General features: G+C 33.8%; 1 protein-coding gene and 1 non-coding gene across 4 annotated transcripts in view; one reads left to right on the top strand and one right to left on the bottom strand.

Annotated features, from left to right (window-relative positions):
• Positions 1–18,144, bottom strand: part of CLINT1 (clathrin interactor 1) — a 54,153-nt gene that overhangs the window by 13,283 nt on the left and 22,726 nt on the right. For all 3 annotated transcript variants that reach the window (XM_031673005.2, XM_031673006.2, XM_072953813.1), the window contains exons 2-8: positions 13,861–13,965; positions 13,202–13,298; positions 11,648–11,756; positions 10,526–10,690; positions 7,467–7,644; positions 3,722–3,968; positions 1,554–1,623 (exon numbers count right to left, since the gene is read on the bottom strand). In XM_031673005.2, the coding sequence (XP_031528865.1) occupies positions 1,554–1,623; positions 3,722–3,968; positions 7,467–7,644; positions 10,526–10,690; positions 11,648–11,756; positions 13,202–13,298; positions 13,861–13,965 (971 nt within the window). The remainder of the gene's footprint in view (positions 1–1,553; positions 1,624–3,721; positions 3,969–7,466; positions 7,645–10,525; positions 10,691–11,647; positions 11,757–13,201; positions 13,299–13,860; positions 13,966–18,144) is intronic.
• On the top strand, positions 6,920–7,023 carry LOC116278277 (U6 spliceosomal RNA). Its single transcript, XR_004187666.1, has one exon. It is a non-coding gene; the product is annotated as a U6 spliceosomal RNA (small nuclear RNA).

The following is an 18,144-nucleotide window of genomic DNA, read 5'->3' as shown; positions in this document are numbered from 1 at the left end:
CCACTCAAATGTTTCCTACCAAGCAAAGGAAGAATGTTGGTATTTAATAATTCTCTCTGTTCAAAGCAATCTTGGTAACACCAAGAAAAAAGTTACATTCACTCATCTGATCTTCCTAGTTAATTCTTCTCTGATTGCTCCATTAAAACTTTCTGCAGATGCATGAAAAGAGCTCTTTAATAGTTCATGCCAGGGAGTCCAAAATAGTTGACATTCTGTGACACTAAGTCTGTATTATATGACTATATGCTAACTAGCAGTTAATACCACAGTTAAATTGTTCAACCTACAAAAAGACAACACACAAATTGTTAAAAAAAACAAAAACAAAAAAAACTAATGTAGTTGTTTGTAACCTTGAGCATAAGAGTTCGAGGTTAAGGAATAATTTTAGGAACAGTTACAGTTACAGAAAAGAGAGAACAAGAATTGAAGAATCTCAGAAACTAGGCTGAACCAGATGTCCTAAGTTCACATCCAGTCCAAGAATTAATTTTATGGTAGTAGACAAGCAGAAGGAGAAAACAGGAGACTTATTAGTTACATGTACTAAACTATCAATGAAAAGTAACTCCCATCATAAATGTCTACTTAAACACTAATTTAAATTTTAAAACAATTGTTTTGAAAATCATTACACACAACTAGAAACAAGAGATTTACTTTTGACATTACCTATATGCCAATCTCACCATTTACATTTTAATGTGAAATGAACTTTTTAAAACAGATTATGAAAGGCTGTCTTTAAATGGAAGTTGTATTTCTTAAGCTGTTTTGACTCAGCACGGTTTCTTAGAACTCCGTGATCATCAAATGCAACCTAAAATATAACCTTCCTTGAAAACAATTTACAGGGAATTACTCAGATAAAATCTAGCACATATTGGAAATCAAACTGAAGAAATCATTAATCTTCTCTGTGAGAAGATCTCGAGAAAATCTTGAATGGACTATTCTTTTGCTGCAGCCCTCTTTATCAGGGAAATAGTTATACATTTTCATAGAATGCCCCTTTCCTCCAAAGCACTCTGCATGTTTGTAACTAGGTAACTATTTGTGACTCTGATTAATGATTATTTTTTCCACTTGACTTTCCCATAAGGGCAAGGACTGTGTTTTACTAAGCATTATATTTCCAGCACCCAGGCAGTGTCTGGTTCAATAAATGATTACTGAATGAATGAAAACCTTAAATGAACCCTAGGCATGGCTGATTCAAGAGCCAGAATTAAGATTTAGGGAAAGACAGTGAATGGCCAGAGGAGTAGAGTCTGCTAACAGAGAAAGCAAAGGACCCCAAATACTCAGTGCTACAGAAATTAAGGAGAGAGAAAGAGATTAGTGAGTTATCAAATATTTAAGTGCTTGTCTTCTTTATTTTAGGCAATTAAACAATTCCTTCCCAATAGTGCTCAAGGCTCACTAATTTCACATTAAAAATAACTCTAATGCAAAACAAAAAAAATTTTATTCCATCTTTTATTTGGCTTTTAAAAAATTACTCTTTAACCAAGGTTACTGAAAAGAAAAAAGCCAGTGTGGGAGCTTACCTGTTGATTGGCTGGTGCCATCGAACAGATCAACAAGGTCACCAGATGTCTTGCTGCTAGGCACTGAAGTCTGAAAACACACAGAACTAACAAGCTTAGAAAACAAAGTTCTACTATCTTATCTAAAACTGCTCTACTCATCTCTAATTTTCAACTTAGATTACAGATACCTGTAATTATCTTAATAAAGGTAGATTTCATCTTCTGAAAAAAAGAGAAGTGCTCTTGAAATCTTGCCTCTTTATGGAGAAGATAGTATTTTTAAGTAATTCTATTCCTACCCCTGTGAAAGTCCCTCACACCCACGCTTCTCTCTTCCCTAACTCATTTCTTTTCTGAGATCAGAGATTAGGCACAGCCACTTCTTCTGGGTCACCTTCTCATTTCTTACTGCATTTCACTCTGAAAAACATACTTCACTCAAATCTTAACGCCATGTATCAGAATCATTTAAGAAGCATTAAAAAATATATATGCCCAGCTGCATCACAACATATTGAATCATGATTGTTCAGGGTGGGATCCTGGCCTATACAGTCTTACAAAGTTCCCTCGATAATTCCAATGCATAAGGAGGTCTGAGATCCACGGGATTAGAGGCCAAGATCCTATCCAGCTCTAGAATTCTACAATTCTCTGAATTTCAACACCACTTACTGTTTGTATACGTGTTAGTATAATTCTATGTTGTTTGATATACCTTGACATCAGTTTCATATTTAGTTCCCAAACAAACTTGTGGGGCTAGAATTGTAATATGATTTTTCTCTTCTCCATGTCCTAAGCACCCTTATACATAAGTCCTGTATATTCAAAATATACACACTAAATTAGGACAGAACTAGGCAATAGGGGAACACTAAGTTCCCAGGCATGTTAATTTGAGCTTTGAAAATTAAAACACTACATATACTGTGGTTTAAAAAGGCCTTGAGATTTAAACAAATCTGAAGTAGTTGAGTAACTTTTTAAGAACTTCACTGTCCTAGACATATTTTGGTAGAGAAAACAAAATCAAAAAGCTTACACTACAAATATAAAATATTTATGGCAGTGACATGCATTCAGGCTGTACTACAAACTGACATTTAAAATCCTTTAGGATACAAAAGTCTCAGTTTATTGTTAAAAAAAATATAGTTTGGATGCTTTTCCTCATGAAACCTGAAATGAATTCTCCATGTAACAGTCATCATGTATTTCGGTTTAACTATGACTATAGATCTTAGACAGTCATCAGTAAGCTAATGTATGCACAGCTGGGGACAGCTGAGACCACAAAGAAATAACAGAGCCATTTCTCCTCTTTAACTACAACTAAAGCTGAGTTATAATTTTGAGGTTTTCATCAAAACTAAAAAGAGCACAATATGGGTAAAATCATATACCAGAAGGTACCTGGCAAAAGTTCACACAGTTCTTGCCACTAAGTAAAACTAGCTTTATTTTTAGAGTCAACTACAATTTGCAAGATATATTAGAAAAATACTCTCCCTAGCTTTCAGCTACATTTGATGCAATGACACAAGCTGGGTGAACACTGGTGGGGAGAGAGTGACAAACTTAGCCTTTCGGGGTAAATCTCCCTCTTTGGCAGATTTCTGTCCAAAAGACTAGCTTGCAGCCAGGTATCCAGCAGCATTAGTGAATTCCATCTCTGTGGTGAATAGAAAACAAATGAAGAAGGGGTACAAGAGGCAGTGCTGCTCCCTATCAGGGGTGACCACGAGGCAAAGACGCCTCCCTTCACAGGCACCATCTCTGTTAAACAAGACTGTTGCCCCTGTGTATCTACTCGGTCCTCTTTTGTCATTTCTTACAACTTCCAAGCACTCCCATGTCTTCCTTAGCGAATCTCACTGTGCTTGGTACCAGCAGTGCTGTCTAGAAGGAGAAGATGCACTACACTCTGATTCACAACCTTTCCCAAATGAACCAAGGGTGCATTCCTACTTTCACAGAAAGTGCATAGACAATCATTCAGCAATCGGACAGGCTTCTTCCTCCGAAGAGATTTCTTATTATGAATGACTAAGTCATACAAGCCAGATGATCTATAATTAATATGACTACCCAGAAATGCCCCAAGCCTACTAAATGCAGTAATTCTCAAAAGTAACTTATAAGAATAAAACCGTGTACAATGGGTAAACTCATGCCACTCCCACCTTGACGGAAGACTGAGGTGTATGGGTTGAAGCATTCTGATCTGGACTGGCTTTTTCCCCCGTGTAATGTGCTGCTGCTCCAAGATCAATGGTTTTGGAGGGATTTGCTGTGCGTTTGTGTCTTGTGGTGGTTGTCTCTGTGGCCTGTGTGATGTGGATATGCTTTGTCGTCACAGTCTCCTCTTCATCTTTGAATTCACCTTTGGGAGATCTGCCTCTTCTCGCTTTCTTTTCCTCATCACTGTCGCTAAAAGATATTAAAAATGAAGCAAAATAATAAGACTAGGGATTATTTTAAAACAGAGACTTCAGTGATTTGAGCTAAAGAATTTCAAATGCAGTAACTCCAAAATTTCATACTTTGACTATTTGACAGGGATCAACAGAATGTTATCTAAGCTGTCTGAATAATGATATGTATTGTGTTGGGGAGGGAAAGTGGGAACCCATCAAATTCCCGAACTAAGTCTAAAACACTGCTACAAAAAAAGTATTTACATAAATGTGTACAAATAAAAAAAGTCTGAAATAATTCAAGTGCTATGTATTATAGATTTGAGGCTTAATTAAAAAATAAAATAGCAGGATTATCATCCTATTAGGATCAACTGATGAGACCCTAGGAGCTCAAACATCTGCGTTTGATAACCATTTTCTTGAAATGAATTGTGTGCAATGACTACAGTTCCATTTATATAACAGTTCTGTCACTGACTCTTACATAATAGTGCAAATACATAATATAATATTATTATTTCAATAGATACCATTTAAGGATTATCCTGTCTTAATTCAAATGATTAAACTCTCATCTGTAAATGCAGAAAAATATGAGGTAATGCACTTTACAACAATTGTACTCTATTTTACTATAAAATCAGATCAAACTTTTACATAACTATGAAAATTATTTTACAGAAAATTTAAATACACTTAAAATATTTTGAAATAATTCCTTTTCAGGCACATTCAAAATTTGTCTCCTTTTCTTTTCTTAATAGTGCAAAAGGAAAAAAATACAGAATGAGTAAAAAACTGGGTTTTTCATAAGCCACAAATTAAAGATGTCAGCACTCGTGTGTTCTACAGTAATGAGGCAGTGGTTCTTCTTCTGATGTAAGACAGGGAGAGAGACTGCCTGAAATATGTTCCATTACCTGTATTACTTAATTTTAAAGTAGTGGTTTAATTTACAAATACTCTGAAATAAAACACTTAAAATCTCCCTTAAAATTATGACTATTATTACTAATGCAATTTAACTCAGACTAACCTAAAGCAATTTCTACTTGAATATAAACTAATTTGGAACCTGTATAAATCAAGAATCAAGAAGAATGGCCTCCCATACTGAGCAAAGGGGTTAAATTCTTTTTAATCTATAAGCGTTTTAGGGAATCAACAAGTTCTGTTTAAGTGATCAAAAGCCCTTGCACTAATTTCTGAGCCACAAATGACCTAAAGGTTCCCACCATCAGTAAAACTGAAATTTCTTACCTTACTGATGTATGATTCCACTGAAATACAGTTTCTTTATAATAGGTGAGAATATAAATCTGACTAGCACATAATAAAATGGGAGCTTTGTATCTGACCGCTGTTTAAGAATTCCGAATCTAATAATCAACTAAGTCTGAAATTCTGTTAACATGCAAGAGAGGTCCCATGCAACCCTGTCTGATAATTTACTATTCTCTCACAAATACTCTGACTTTATAAAGTCCCTGGTGTGCTCTTCAGTTATTACAACAAATAATACACACTATATTTTCACTGTTTTAAACTAGAATACTATATATAAAAGATTTAGCAACTCTAGTAGATACTGTCTTAGAGGCAATGTAGAAAAAAAAATCAGGTGAGAAACAGGAGGGGAAAAAAAAGACAATGACAAAGCAAGGGAAGAAAAACTGAGGGTGGAGGGCAAAGAAGAAAGCAACAGTACACGAATGCACCTATTTTAGATTTCTAACCATCCTACCTACCTGGTTCCCAGACTTCTTCAGGACATAGCAACACAATATACAACCACTGTTTTCTAAACCAAACCAAAAACATAAACACATAGGCCACACAATGTTATTATTGAGGGAAAAGCAGCACAGAATATTTGAGATAGGCATCATTTTCTAGTTTAGTTGTTTATTATTACCATATTGCATACACTTTCCATATAAAAGAGCTAGAAAAATAGTTGCAGAATAGATATATCAAAGTACTAAAAATAAATTCTGGCTCTTCAAAGATCATATTCCAGAAATAGACAGGAATTCCAGATTTAGTAAATATGGAAACATACCGAAAAGACACTAAATAAGTATTTCAGAACTTGAATAGTTTCAAGATTATATTTTTAGTTCTTTATCATAACCCCTAAATCTGAACTATTAAAGTTTTTTTTTTATGGGAGAAAACGAGGTGGTACTTAGTTACAAGAACTCACTTGAAGGCTTGGTTTCATCTCTGTATTACTTTAGGAAAGTTCCACACAGCCTGATTGGGCCTCAGGTTTTACTTCCAAAAAATAAGGGTAAAATCCTTGCTCTAGCCTATCTCATAGAGATACAGTGAGGCACAAAGACCTTGAACTTGCTCTGCAGATTAAGTACTATGTACATTGCCCTTTTAACTGGCAGAAAAACTAGTTAACAGCTGTACTGGTAGCTGTATTTGTAGGCAAGAACAAAAAGCAAATGCTGAAAAGTTCCAAGTACTGTTCTATATAAAACTAAATACAAATGCCCCACCATCAGAAAATGCAGTTTACGAAAATATAGGTATATACTAGAGAACATTTTAGTCTAATAATCCATCTGGATTTTTTTCAGGTTGATACACTGGCACAGAATCTAAAATATCACAGAAAGAGGTACATTTCAAACTCTTTAACTTTTGTTTAGATTTAATATAATAATAAACGTCATTATCCCTCAGCAATAACTTAGATTCCTGGATCATCTGATGCCCAAATGTAAAATACGCTGTCAAAGTTCTTACTGGGATAAAAATTCCAATAAATAGCCTGAATAAAATAATACTGGAAATACGATTCAGTTTTAGAAATAAATGGATATAAACAAGGAAGTGTCAATACTAAATGCAAATGTCTGACCTAGCATCTTATAAACAGTTGCATAGCATATACGATATTTTTGTATATGACATACACACACACACACACACACACACACACTATATGTGCATATATCAGCAGCAAATATACTAAAACTGGAACAATACAGAAAATTTGCATGCTCCTGGGAAAGAATAACATGCAAGTTCATGAACTGTTCCATATTTCTGCATAGGGCATTTTTAGGGGAGTGACACTACTCTATATGATTCTGTAATGGTGGATATTATGCACATGTCAACATACAACACAGTGAAGCCTAATGCAAACAAAAGAGTTTAGTTAATAATATTGGTTATCAATTGTTAATAAATGAACCACACTAATGCAAAATGTCAGTAACAGGAGAAACTGTGTGTGTATGTGTACACCCGTGCTTGCACACACAGGGGTGAGGTTATGTGGCAACACTTGTATCTTATGCACAATTTTTATGTGAACCAAAAACAGCTTTAAAAATTAAAAGCTATTAAAGGAAAAAAACAAAACAAAACAAAACAAAACTGAACTTCAGATAATGACAATACCCTCACCCCAAAACAAAAATCCCTACACCTAGCTGCATAAATTCAGCACTCTTTCCCAGAGATCCAGGAGACAAAGTGTTAATACCTGCATCTTTCTGGAGAGTCTTCTCTACCTTTCCTCCGGAACTTGCTGATGGTGTCATCAATTGTGCTTCCAATTTTATCACTCAGTTCACCTAATTTATCACTGAACGGAAAAGCACTCTTGTTTTTATCCCACTCCTCATCCCATTTTGATTTGGGCTCAGGATCGTATCTTTCACCTATATAAAGCATTAAAAAGAGAAGCAACTTTAAGGACATTAAATTCAAAAGGTGTCTATAGTCCTTATTTCTGAAGCTTTTCCTCATAATAAAATAGTTTTCAAAAGAAAACAGAAAGCTCCCACAGTGCTGAATCAACACAATTACAGCAAGGCACAGCATGCCATGCCAGTCATTAAGTGGCAGGAATGCAGATTCAAAAGCTTTTGTTTATGAAAATTTACACAACCTGAGCGCATAGCACAGCATATCAGGAAGTTCTTAAGGGCTGTTGAGAGGAGAAGAGGAAAATACAAAAACCAACAGAGGCTATATAAACAAAAGGGAAATGGAAATCTTTTTGCTTTTACAAAAGTCACTTAATGCATTATATTTCACTCCTATCTCAATGGTTTTTCAATTATCAGAAAAGTATTGGACAGCAAGTCTCTAAAAAAAACACAAACTATAGGAAACACAACTCTGAATGTGCTGAAAAGACTCCATGTGCTGAAAACACTCGTAAGTATCATTCTTTACTGTCAAACTAAAAAAATAACAATGGATTTCATGTCATGGGAAAGCATCTTTTAAACACTGAAAAAAGAATATTCTAACTACCAAAAACTATGCAGACTAGAATCATGAAAAATGCTCAAGCAGTTCAGAAAAGTGATGATCTATTCAAACACCAAGTCCACACACACGCTGAGACTCACAAAACTAAGGGAATCTCTATAAGGATTTGAGAATGGAGACAATAGATCATTGGCAGTGAACAAAAGCCCCAAATGTCAAGATTTGTTTTAGTCCTTGACCTTGGCAGCCTAAAGGACAGAGAGTATTTATAAGCACTAAATGCAACCTTTTACATTTCCATGTTGAAACTCAAAGAGGCAAGAGTTGAAGGTATGGAGAAATCATGTAAGGTTAAAAAGAAGAGAAGGTTAAAAATTAAGGCAGGTTGCAGAGAAAAAGGAAGGAGCAAGGAGAAATAGCAAAATAATCAAAAGGTGGTTGAGTGTTTTACACCCTGGTTAACAAGTTCTGATGGCATACAAGCCCTTTGGAAATTGAACAAAACCATTTTGTTGAATTGTTTGTTAAAACTGCAAAGTCAAAATATTCTGTTAAGAGTTTGAGGATTTAAAAACATCTACAAATCTGAAACTGACCATCAACTTAAAAAGAACATGACAAAATGTTTCCTAGACAAAAGTTTAGCCAGGATGGCTTTATACAAATGAGTATACAGTAATGTGTATGTACACTTCAATGACAATGTGATGAACTAGACTTTGCAAAGAAATAAACTTAGAGGAAAAATGAAAACTAAACTGATTAGTATGGTGGACATCATCTAAATGAGTGCCAAAGATACTGGAAAATGGCAAGACATTACTGTCAAAATGAAAAGCATGTAAAATAGTTAAAGTTGATTATTTAAGTCTCTGAATAATATATGTTAACATTAAAAATAACTTACAAAAGAAGGCAAGGCAGATACACATCATGTTCAACTCATCTCTAATGCAGATGCTGTATTTAGTTCACTGTGACTGAGTCTGAAAACTTAAATTGTCTAAATTAACCTAATTATATACTATGCTGATAAAAAAAAGAAGGGTTACTAGTAACTAGAACGAGAAATGAGTTGAATAGCAATTTCTACTCAAAAACACATTAAATTGCTAAAGCTACTTTGAAAAAGCTAAAGAATAAAATGCCTACTTGGGCAAATAATCTAAAAGCTTCTTACTCTTCTAAACAAATAAAAACTCCAAAACCTATTTATGTGATCTAAGAGAAATAATTTTGTTCAATTCAAGAACTAACTTTTATGTGATCTCAGACTTAAAAGAAAGGAATTTTTCTGCTGCTAGAAACATTAACCAATTAAGTATTTTTTCTTTGAGGGCAAGAAAGTGGAGAAGCAAAGCAGTGAAAATATTTTATAGATAATTACAAAATAAGAAATAGGAGATTATTACACAGTTGCAATGAAGGAGTTATGACATCTCAGTATAATCCAAATATAAACAAACTCAGATATGGGTAGGGCTGTGTATCTAAGTATGCACAGCACTGGCCTGTCTGACCAGGGACTGTCAGCGTTCACTGAAGACAGAATGAATCCAAAGGAACAAGCTGTGAAACAGAGTTCTTATTTTCTGTATCTGTTTCAAGCACCTAGTCATATATTGTAGAGAAACTATATTATTACAATAAAAATAAACATAAGAGATGAATGTTTGAGCCGTTTTTAAATATGTTAGGAACAATAAAGTGATAGGCCTAGGTGAAAAACTGATGGTATTGTCAGTCACCTTTTTCTACGTCAAATTAACACATTGCTTAACAAAGGAAAAGACTGAGGATGGACCAACTTGTATGAAGCTCATCTATTTCTGGCCAAAAATAGAGCTAAACTGGTTTCTAATTAGAAAGATCAATCTTTTGATCAAACTTTGTATTTTTTACACTCTAAGCAGTGAGAGAAACCTTTTCTTTTTTAGAATGGGAACCCCAAGAGGAAAGGGTATATATATATATATATATATATATATATATATATATATATATATATATATATATACATACACACACACACACACAAATATATATATATCTGCTTTATTCTCTGTACATCAACTCAAAGTTTGCAGTTATTCAATAATGATTGATGCTAAGATTAAAATCGTATTTTTGAGCCCACAAAAGTAAAAAAAAAATAGAAAGATTCCTAAGATCCACAGGAGCCAAAATGAGTATTATATATATCTTAGAATTCTACATAACCTTTTGAAAAATAGCATTTTTGTCTTCCATATTTCAATGACTCTTAAAATGCCCCCAGAAGCTAAACTGATGCTTAAGTGCTAGTTTGTCCTTGATACTCACTGTATCTGAATCCTCCAACACTGTCTGAGGAAACCCCAACATATTTGTCTTTGTTCTTCTTTGCTTTCTTTCGCTCTTCACGAAGCCTGTCGTCATCCTGGGCAAATTCAACCAATTCTTTCACCTTCTGGCGAATATTTATACCTTGATCCTTGCCATGCTCATCTGTGAGGATGGTAAGGGAGAAACAAAACCTTAAAATAATTCAGCTAATATGTATCAAACCCTCTAACAAAAAAAAAAACAAAAAAAAGACATGAAAATTTCAACACAAGAAACCAACTTCAATATTTTAAAATTAATAAAAAGAGGCAAATTGTTACTGAATTTTGTCATTTGCTCATCAGCAAATCTTAAGTCTTGAGGTGCAATTCTGGCTTACCAGAGTATGTAAAAATGAGCTAAAAAGGACCACAGATATCAGTGCCATGCAAAATCAAAGATTCACCAAAAAGGATTACTAATGATGACCACACAAAATGGACTAATACCCATAAATGTTTTCTTTTTTATGTAGCATTTTCACAAAACAAAACCTACTTTAACATTCTAATAACTGAAAACCACCCAAACCCCTTGGTTTCCCCAATACAAGTTTGGAAACACTAATTACCCAGGATTTAGTGTAGCTGAATAACTGAATTTTTATAAAGTGCTTTTAACTGGGGTATGCTACAAAATGAAATGTGGTTCATTCTGTATCCTCTTTCACATTCAAAACACACTCTGGCCTTGCTGCCTTTGCACAGTAAATATTATTTGGTGGGAGGAAAAAACCCAGCTTCAAACAGATGTGTGTGTTTTGGAGCTCTAACCTTTTCTTCCCATATGATTAAAGCTACTCCTTTATGGACACCACAGGGGACCAGTCTCCAGTGCATATTTTAATATAAACCCGAACACTCATGTTGTGTTGGTTCTGTTGTTATTAGCCAGTCTTTTCTGCAAGTTCTTGTCTTCACTAATTAATACTCTAGGGCCCCACGTCTTGGATTCTGCACTCGTCACACAACCAGCAACAGTCACATTCTAATTAGAGCGGAGAAGCTTCTAAGCTGGTTCAGGTGACTGACAACCCCAACTACTGTTTTAATTTGTTTGTAAGGTTTTTCTATTGCTCACCTACAAAGTGGTAATTTTCCAGGGATCGCAAATCATAAATGTGTTCTCTGGCACTTGTAACAACACGCTCTGATCCATTCCTTATGAGGTAAGCTAGGAGCAGCAATGACTGTAAAAATACAAAGCACCAAATGACTTAACAAAATAAATTCTGGAAGAGCTGTGGTAAATGGCTAAAAAGTAATTCTAACATTAGCAAATAAATCATCTTTCTGTGTGTGTGTGTGGGGGGGGGAGTTCTTTACCTTACATTAGAAAGTTTAAATTACATAGTCTAAAACTCGTATTATCAATTTAAAGTCCCTCTTATAACAAATAAGTAATACACACTTATAACAAATAGTAAATACACTGTCCACTGGATACTGCATGTCGAAAGATTAAAAAAATTCAGATGTTTAAAAAATCTGAATATATGATATAAATGAATACTAAGCTTTCAGAAAGTCGGTTCAGTTTTATCGTTAGAAACATCAGTTTAAACAGAACAATTTGGTAATTATATGCTCCCATAGCATTTTCCCCAGATAAAATTTAATTTGGGGGGTTAATCATATGGCTTTTGTTTAAAAAACATTTGTAGGGTTCCTTTTTGAGGCAATGAAAATGTTCTGGTTTACAGTAACTACTACACAACTTTGTGAGTACACTAAAAACCACTGAATTATGTATTCTGACCTTAACTTTGTTTGGAACAAACATCAACTAAAAATGATTAGATCTATGGAAATCTAGTTAGGTTGGTGAAATCAAGGGGCAAAAAAAGCCTCATCCTACCAGGAACTGATTCTTTAAAAAAGTAGTTTACTCAAAAACTATTAAAACAAACAAAACCCTCAAATTAACAAAAATGAATTTATAGAAATTCCAACGGTTTCATTATTACTACTGTACAAGCTAAAGGAATGACAGTGTTTCTAGAAACAACATCAAAAACATGGAACTAAATAAAGCACTGATTTGCAACACTGAAAGCCAGAAATAAGGCTTTCAAAGTTTCATATATGAATATTATAATGCCATTTTGGAAAAAAGAAAAAGTTTTCAAGCAGCAAGAAAATATGGTGGGGATGGAAGAACAGATGACTATCTTGTTTTAGAATTATACATTATATGATGAGATCAGAACTACTGAAAGGAACTTAATGAAGAGTACATATTTGCAAATTCTAAAATGTTACAGTTTTAATATTATCTAGAATATCTTACTGTATTTTAAAGAGTATTTTTGGTGCACAATACTGTGATAATACTGGCAAATTTTTATGCAGAGATGACAAATCATATTAGACTGTGCTTTTCATCTTAATTGCTCATGCACCAAACATACATACCACTATAGATTCATTACTTTTGATATACACAAATATATGAATAGCTGTTTATGGAAACTAGAAAACAGGACACAAACAGCAAATCTACTTCTTTTATCTGTTTTAGAATGTTCCATTCTAGGATTTCATGCCCTCCATAATCATTTATGCATGTACACCTTAAAATTCCAAGCATTTGTCTTCAACATGTCAAATAAGAAATACAGACTAATACCCATACCTTATAAACTCTTCTCCAATTTTTTTTGTTGTCTTTTAACATTCGTGACCAAAGCATGTTCATAAGTTCTGGAAATTGTTCATACATAAATGTAGCCCTGAAAAAAGAATAATTTTCCTGAAGAGTTTGCAATATGTTAATTTTGACAGCAGATGGCAGGCTTGTTCTAAGTTACTATGTTTCCCTGAAGAGCTTTAAAAAAAATTAATAAACTTAATTCAAAAAAAAATTTAAATAATATGCTTCCTTAAAAGTGTCTTTATCCTTTATTTTGTATAAAATCTAGCACATTTGTAAGTCCCAGTAACTAATATATTTTTTATAAGCCTTTCATTCACTGACATAGTCATCCAGATGTTTATCAGTAAAAAGTTTTCCTAAGCTTTATTTCAAGTTATTTAATACACATTTGTCAAAATTTTATGTAGTAAGCTACAGTAAATCTCTAAACGTCATTGACAAAAAAAATTTGTTTTGCTTTTTTGAGCTAGTATTTAAGGGGAATGGATCCTGTGTAAAACTTCTTCCATTAATATCTGAATGAGTCTGCAAAATTTATTATGTGGCAGCTAAGCAGTTTAAAACTAAAAGCAAATTTCACTTTTCTGTGTAAAGATAGTCAGATTCTTTCTGCACTGCTGAGTCAAATTATCACTTACTTGGCAATCTCTCCCATGAGTTGCCCCGAAGGTCCCCAAGGATCGTCATTCGTTGCTTCTCGAACCTTAGACTCGATTTCTGAATAATTCATTACCACATTGGTGCTGCAGAGAAAAAAAAATGCACGCACATACGCACAAAGATTAGCATCAAAACTGAGAAACACATGAAAACTTAATAATGACACTACTGGGTGTCCTAATGAGATACCTCTACAGGGTGGGAAAGAAAACATCTTTTGTGCACAAGCTACCCCGAGGACACTATATAACACATTTAAGTTATCTCTTAAGAAGATTTTACTATTCCATTAGCCTTCAAGAATACAGATGAGAGATTATATTAGAGCTGGCATAAGTCCAGTAAAAAATGGCTTTGGGTCAAATTAAAAAGGAAATTGAACATGCTAAGAGTCTATTATAAAACTGAGTTGTCAGCTTGCTGATCAGACCTGGTTTACATACAGTTTTATGTTTTCTGTTTATAGAAATTCTGTAAGTTAATAAGCAAACTTATGTAACAGCTGACTTATACTGTATATAAAAAAAGCAATGAAAAATCAAAGATAACACTCTGAAGATGTTTAGAACCACTATGCACATTCAATTATAATCCTTATTTTTTTCACTTAACTGTATCACATACATTTTCTGTCACTCTACAGTCACTGTAATCCTCACTTTTAATGGCTACATAACATTCTATCAGGAGATCATACGATGATGTATTTAACTTCCACTTAAGACTTCAGCTGTGGCTAAGAACAGGGGTTCTATGAGTCAGAAAGATCTAACTCCAATTACTTACTTTGTGACCTTTGGCAATACTATTTTAATTCTCTTAATCTCAGTTTCCTCCAGTGTAAAATGGAAATAAGAAATACTACTGCTGCCTCAAAGGGCAACGTTATCAAATGGCACACAATGAATGGTGCAGTGTCTGATACTTAGAAGTGCTAAATAAATGTTAGCTGTATTATCAGAGATAATAACCACCTATTAGAATTTTAAAATATTAAGTGGTATTTTTATAAGAAAGAACTAACTTTGAAAAGAGTCCCTTACTATTAAGACATGAGATGGCAAAATATTTGGTTGTTAAAACAGAATTTCTCATGTTTATACGGATTTAAGAATTCAAAGACATTCTGAGGAATAAAGAAATGCTGTGAAAATGTGACAACTATAGTAGTACTCATTTGACATCTAAAGCTCCAATTATTACTGAACAACTGTTACAACAGATGCCTGTGAATATAGTAATTCCAAACTTCCACTTCAAATTTAAGTTTCAGAAATAGTGAAAAATAAGAATTTGGTAACTTATGCTGTATGGTTTTTCAGTCATCAGAAAGTTCTGTTTTAAATAAGGAAAGTCTGGTTCTAACTGGTACTCGAATCTCTCAAATATAATTTCAAATTTATTTTTATTTCAATTAATAAATGGTGTTAGTTCAAATTTAAATGTATATAAATATGACGTGCCAAATCACAGACTAAATCTGGCTTCTAGATTTACATTCAGAATACTGTTCTACCAAGGTAGAAAACCAAAATCTGATAACTTCGTCAAATCTTGGAGAAAGCTGCCTTCTAAAATATCAAGTGGTCTGATAGTGTAAAATTATTTATAAATTATTTCCCTGGCACTAAAAAAAATTCATGGTCTCCAATGCCTTCTTAAAAATTTAAGATTATTAATGAATAGATTTTTATAAAAATCCAGTAATGATTCTATTGACAATAATTGTGCATATAAAGAAATAATAACATTTTTTTCTTATTTTGCCAACAATGGAACCAAAATAAAATCAAGGCAGCCAATGACACATTTGCATTTTAAGATGCCACAAAATAATGGATTTCAGAATGCTTTTGTTTATTCTAGTAACTGAAGAATATGTGGCTAAGGCAGTTAAAAGTATTAAAATGCAGCTGGAGGAATAAACAATAGCAATTAAGATTATAAGCCACCCGAGTATTTCATCACCAAGAGCGCACTTGAAATCTGTTTGCATTGTTTAATTGTTGGAGGACAAGATGAAAAGAGTTAATCTCTAGTCCATGTACATGAAATATTTTTACTAGAGCCTTCATAAATGCTGTAGCTTTCAGAACACTACTTTCCTTGTTCAAGCTACAAAAGCCCATGGGTCAAATGAGAAAGGTCCTGTTTCCCTAACCCTTCACAAGATTCTTAACTGAAGCCTGTGTGTTTGAGTGCTGTGTGTTTAAGAGGAAGAGCTGGCAGAGAGCCAGTAATTTAAGAATCTCCTTATTTCCTTGGTTGAAAAACAAAGGGAATTATGTAAAATCACAACCTGCCATCAGAATACATTCACAATATAAAGTATATCCATGGAAAAATATGGCAACAATAGTAACAAAGTTAGAACCCTTCCACAGAGTATCAGGCTCTATTTTAAAGCCATTTTCCAATGAAACCGTTGCTTTCCAGAAACTGGAACACTCTTAAGATGAGATCTGATGGCATAAAGGATTCCAAAACAAAGTATTTTTAAGCTGTACTTAATTCAGCAACAAATGCAAACTAAAACAAAACAACACTGTATAGTTTGGCCTCATTCCAGGTCATTTAAAAATAACTATTTCTAAAAAGGTAGAAATGGTATTTTGATCCTTCCTTTCCCATGTTTTCTACTGCTCTCAATCCACACCCCATGCATAATACCAGTGACCTTTTTAAGAAAGGAAAATAACTCACGCCCTGTCTCCCAAAGAAAGAAAAGTTAAAAAAAAAAATCATGTCCAGATGAACAGAGAAAAAACAGCCAGTTTAATTCCCAAAATTTCCTACGATTGACACAAATGTTTTTTAAAGAATGGATAATTCAGACACTAGAGGGGGATCACCCATCAATTTTTTAAAACCCACACACAATTCAGACAAAGGTCAAGGATCTGTTATGCAAACAAAATTACAGGAAATTATCAGGGAATGACCAGAGTGAAGAATGTAAGAAGCTGCTCGTGTTCTGAAGATTTTTTACCTTACAGCAATACTGAACCACTGCTTTTTATAGGGCTAAAATCTACAATTAAAATCAATTCACAGTGCTCTTACACACTTTTCACGTTTGCTCCTCACAACACCCCAGCAATAGGTAGGACAGGACTAAGAGTCCCTAAAGAGAGTGCTTAACTCTGAACAACCCAGCACCACTCATTCACTGGATTTTATTTTGCTAATTGAAGTATAGCTGATTTACAACATTGTGTTAATTTCTGGTGTACAGCAGAGTGATCAGTTATACAATATATATACATACTCTTTTTCATACTCACTGGACTTTTAATGCCAACTACTAAGTTACCATCCTCGAGTTCTGTGTACATGCTTCTATGGCTATATGAACACTGCCAATATTCAATTAAGTCAAGGGCTGGGTATTCAATCTGTAAATAATTAGTACTCTTTTTGGTCCTCCTCTTTAATTCCCACTTTCTGCTTATTGCACCACTCACTACTGATAAAATATCAAGTTATTTTATTTGGTAATAGTTCTGGTCCAGGTTTGGGAGGCAAAACTGGTTGAAAGTAAAGGCTAAAATGGGGCTTTCACTCACAGATGGCCAATGTTTCTTCCAATCTACATTAAGAATAATCAGTAAAATGACTGACAAGAAATAACTTCAGCAGTCCTTATGATATTTTTTCCTGCCAAAGATCAAGAATATGCTTTGCTAAAACAAAACTATGCAGCCAGAGAAAAGGTAAAGCATAGGTATTCTGCAGTCCTAACTGCTAACAAAGGAAGAACATTGAAACAGATTTACTAAGAACTCTTTTTCCTAGCCAGCCTTTTTAATTTAACTTTTTTTAAAAAAATGAAGTCAACTGGGCCTGTATTTCTAATATGTTTTTTTCTTTTTGTTTTAAAGTTATTACAAAGACTTCATTCACTCTGAGATTAGGAAAAAATATTTAGCAGTATTTTGACCTTTAAACTTGGGCTTTGTCGAACGTATATCCACGCTTACGGACACAAGAGAGTTAGAAGAAAAAAAGAAAAGAGCAGCAAGAGACAGAGACAAATACAGCGTTCAAAGTAATGACTTTAAATATGGTACTTTTTTCTTCATACTGTACTTTCCTTTTCCTGAATTTTCCAAAATTTCCCCCATGAACATTATACTGTGACTAAGAGAAAAGTATTAAATGCCATTAAGAATACAAATTGAGTACTTAGCGACATTTTAACTATTTATAGGCAAATAAGCATCACGTTAGACCATGTATTATTTGTACTTCCAATGTCTTGT

The sequence above is a fragment of the Vicugna pacos genome, chromosome 3 (genome assembly GCF_048564905.1).
Source record: "Vicugna pacos chromosome 3, VicPac4, whole genome shotgun sequence".
In the NCBI taxonomy this organism is placed as follows: Eukaryota; Metazoa; Chordata; class Mammalia; order Artiodactyla; family Camelidae; genus Vicugna; species Vicugna pacos.
This window is presented reverse-complemented; position numbering and strand designations above follow the sequence as displayed.